The 3,910-nt window shown below is 37.6% G+C and overlaps 1 protein-coding gene across 1 annotated transcript; it reads right to left on the reverse strand.

The window, feature by feature from the left end:
* Nucleotides 1-1,967: 1,967 nt before the first annotated feature.
* Nucleotides 1,968-3,258, reverse strand: LOC131048282 (uncharacterized). The gene is made up of 6 exons (XM_057982174.1): nucleotides 3,179-3,258; nucleotides 2,802-3,047; nucleotides 2,637-2,705; nucleotides 2,472-2,540; nucleotides 2,266-2,379; nucleotides 1,968-2,140 (listed from the first exon to the last, which is right to left on the reverse strand). Exons 2-6 carry the CDS (start codon nucleotides 2,820-2,822, stop codon nucleotides 2,078-2,080), a joined length of 336 nt encoding a protein of 111 aa, XP_057838157.1. The 5' UTR covers nucleotides 2,823-3,047; nucleotides 3,179-3,258; the 3' UTR covers nucleotides 1,968-2,077.
* Between the last annotated feature and the right edge of the window lie 652 nt (nucleotides 3,259-3,910).

Below are 3,910 nucleotides of genomic sequence, written 5' to 3' on the forward strand. Positions count from 1 at the left end.
TATGACTCTCGACGTTCCGGTGCTTTGGGATGCACGATAGGGGCATGCCTAGTGTAAAACTGCCCACCCGGACGTTCTCATGACGTCAGTTTGTGCAAATGACGAACCGAATCAATTCTAGCCAATCCTACAACTTTGCATTGCATGCAACTGACAATTTTTGCAGCAGGTGAAAAAATGTTACCCATTGAAAATGGCTCCAAGTCGTCAAAAAATGAGATAGGACATTGTAGAGGAGCCTCACACAACCCCACAAGTTCAAATGGATCGACAATATGTGTCTTGGATTTGAAGAAACAGTCCGTCAAATTTTGACATTTTTTTGGACTCAGGGCACTTGAGAGATCGCCCCAATACGGTATGACTCTCGACGTTCTGATGCTTTGGGATGCATGAGAGGAGCATGAATAGCATTAAATTTCCCACCCAAACATGCTATGATGTCGGATTGTGCACACGATGAATCGAATCAATTCTAGCCAATCCTACAACTTTGCATTGCATGCAACTGACAGTTTTTGCAGCAGGCGAAAAAATGCTACCGATTGAAAATGGCTCTAAGTCATCAAAAACTGAGATAGCCATTATAGAGGAGCCTCACATGACCCACAGGTTCAAACAGATTGACCATATGTGTTCTGGATTGGAAAAAACAGTCCGTCAAATTTTGACATTTTTTGGACTCATGGCACTTGAGAGATCGCCCCGGTACAATATGACTCTCAACGTTCCGACGCTTAGGGATGCACAAAAGGGGAATTCCTAGCATAAACCTACCCACCCAGACACACTCGTGACTTCAGTTTGTGCACACAACGAACCGAATCAATTCTAGCCAATCTTGCAACTTTGCACTGCATGCAACTGATGGTTTTTGCAGCAGGCGAAAAAATGCTACCAATTGAAAATGGCTCTGATTCGTCAAAAACCAAGATAGGACATTGTAGAGGAGCCTCACGCGACCCCACGGGTTCAAACGGATTGACCATATGTGTCTTGGATTTGAAGAAACAGTCCGTCAAATTTTGACAATTTTTTGGACTCAGGGCACTTGAGAGATTGCACTAGTACGGTATGACTATCGGTGTTCTGACGCTTTGGGATGCACTACAGGAGATAGCCTAGCATAAACCTACCCATCTAGATGCACTCGTGACGTCTGTTTGCGCACACGACGAGCCGAATCAATTATAGTCAATCCTGCAACTTTGCATTGCATGCAACTGACAGTTTTTGCAGCAGGTGAAAAAATGCTACCAATTGAAAATAGCTCTGAGTTGTCAAAAACTGAGATAGGCCATTGTAGAAGAGTCTCACGCGACCCCACAGGTTCAAATGGATCGACCATATGTGTCCTGGATTTGAAGAATTATTCCATCAAATTTTGACAATTTTTTGGACTCAAGGCACTTGAGAGATCGCACTGGTATGGTATGACTCTCGACGTTCCTGTGCTTTGGGGTGCACAACAGGGGCATGCCTAACATACAACTATCCACCTAGATGCTCTTGCAATGTCAGTTTGTGCACACGATGAAAAAAATTTGACCATTGCGAGCATGAGGGTGCTCTCGCACCAAACACATTGTTGTTTATATTCATATTATCAATTTTGTTGTTTATATTCATATTGTTGATTACATATGCAAATATTCATTTAAATTTATAAAAGGGCAACCACCAAATACAGCGAATACACAATAATGAACTGAATACAAGGAGGTTTGTAGGGTTAATTCAACATTTTAGAAATTTTATCAAATCATATTCCATGATTGCAATGTTTTATATCATATATTTTTGTTGTTTATATTCATATTGTTGATTACATAGGCAAATGATCAATTAAATTTATAAAAGGACAACCACAAAATACAACGAATACAAAATAATAAACTCAATACACATTTATTGGATTGAATATTGACATTTATATATATATAAAGGAAAAAAAGGTATGTCTGCCAAGTCAATACAAGTATTACAAAAATGTGGCATATGCCATGTCCAAATAGATATACAATAAAAATATAGGATATATCTACATGTATTGGTCATTCTATGACCAAAAATAACACTATATGATCCTAAACTTGTGGTGGATCATCAAAATCAAGCTTCTTTGATGCAGTACGTGGCTCTGTAGATGGTTGCAAAACCACAATTCAAAAGCCAAGTTAGAATTATTTTGTAGAAAATAGTTCACAATTAACAACATAACTATGCATTTAACTACAATTCTTTTGCAATTGAAATGTAGATTACCTCATTGACTGATCTAGGAGCTAATGTCTTCGCTCTCCTCTCCTTATCACTCTTAGGAGTTTTCTTGAAGACATACTTAAATGGATCCACGTTATGGTCGTACCGCGAAGGGGTCTATTGTAGATTAAATGTACAATTAATACAATGTACTAACATAAATATATCAAAAACACTTAAAAGCTATAATATAGAGAACAATGACGTACCTGTGCCTGAGATGCTTCTTCAATGGACTGAGGATGGCTCACCATCGATGGAGAAACTGTCGCTATTACCTATACAAAAAATGTTCAAAGATTAAATATAATTAATATAATGATAATTATTGTAGGTTAAAAACAATTAATTTTACATATCAAACAAAAGTGTACCGGATCCTGAGATGCTTCTCTAGTGCACGGAGGAGGGTTCGTCATTGATGAAATAGGTATTGATATTTCCTATATGAAAAAATTATAAGATTATAATATATCACAATTTCACATGTACGTGTGCATATAATCATGAAATCAAGAAAATAAAGTAGAGATACATACCTCCTCTCTCTCTTGATCCATGGGCAAATCAGGTGCATTCAACAAATCCACATAGCTCAATGGTCGTTGTACATGTAAAATAGACAAAAAAACACTAATCAATCTTCAAACCCCAACTAATACTTGATTTCAACATTTTCAAACAATTGTACAACTACAAATGTGTTCAATTACCTTCTTCCCACGTTTTGGCGTCTTCGAGGAATTCTTTTTCTTAGGATGAGCCCTAGACACGGAGGGGGTACCCTAAAAAAACAAAATTAACATGAGATATTAGTACAGATAATAAATTAAACATAATTTTAAAAATCTAAAATGAAATGACTTGCATATTCCATCAAAACAATACATAAAAAGGGTTGTACAAAATATGATACCATATAGCCTTGTAGGCCAAAATCGATCGCTGAGAGCGTGATGTCATCAATTTGGGACATTTGGTCCCCTGTCAACAACTACAAACCAAAAATTGGACAAAGCAATAAAGATAGTTAGTATATCTTGTATTTTTTTGAATTCAAAGTGTACTATTCTATTTTAACATGTTACAAAATTTATACTTCAAACATCGAAGTTGCAGCTGTAGTAACTGAGGGAGGAATATGGGATACCGCTACTGCATCCTGAAATGCATATTATTTGTCTCCATTTAAATCGATGTATAAATAAAAATTCATTTATGTAATTACAAACTTAAAGTGACTGATAAATAAAATGCTATGAATTCAAATCAACACACCTGTGTCTGTTGCTCATGGGCAAACACCATGTCCATCAACTCATCTATCAATGTGAAATCCTTAGTCGTGCGGGCCTAACATCTACTCCTACAAATCGTGCAAGGATGAGATGTGGATCCATCTGCACTGACTGCATCATATATCCCTAAGCATATCCCTGAGCAACTGACACACATATGTTGGATGGGCTCTCTATCGCCACCTAGAGAAACTAATGGCTCATCATCCAATACAATAGGGTGTGCTAACGATGTCCCATGTTGGATGATGGCAACAGTCAACGGTGTGGATGCCTGAAGAGTCTGTAGCTCCATCGACTCTTTCAACTCTACTGGGACAGCCTGATGCACCTTGGTTTTGGGTGCTAGG

The sequence above is a fragment of the Cryptomeria japonica genome, chromosome 9 (assembly GCF_030272615.1).
Source record: "Cryptomeria japonica chromosome 9, Sugi_1.0, whole genome shotgun sequence".
NCBI lineage: Eukaryota > Viridiplantae > Streptophyta > Pinopsida > Cupressales > Cupressaceae > Cryptomeria > Cryptomeria japonica.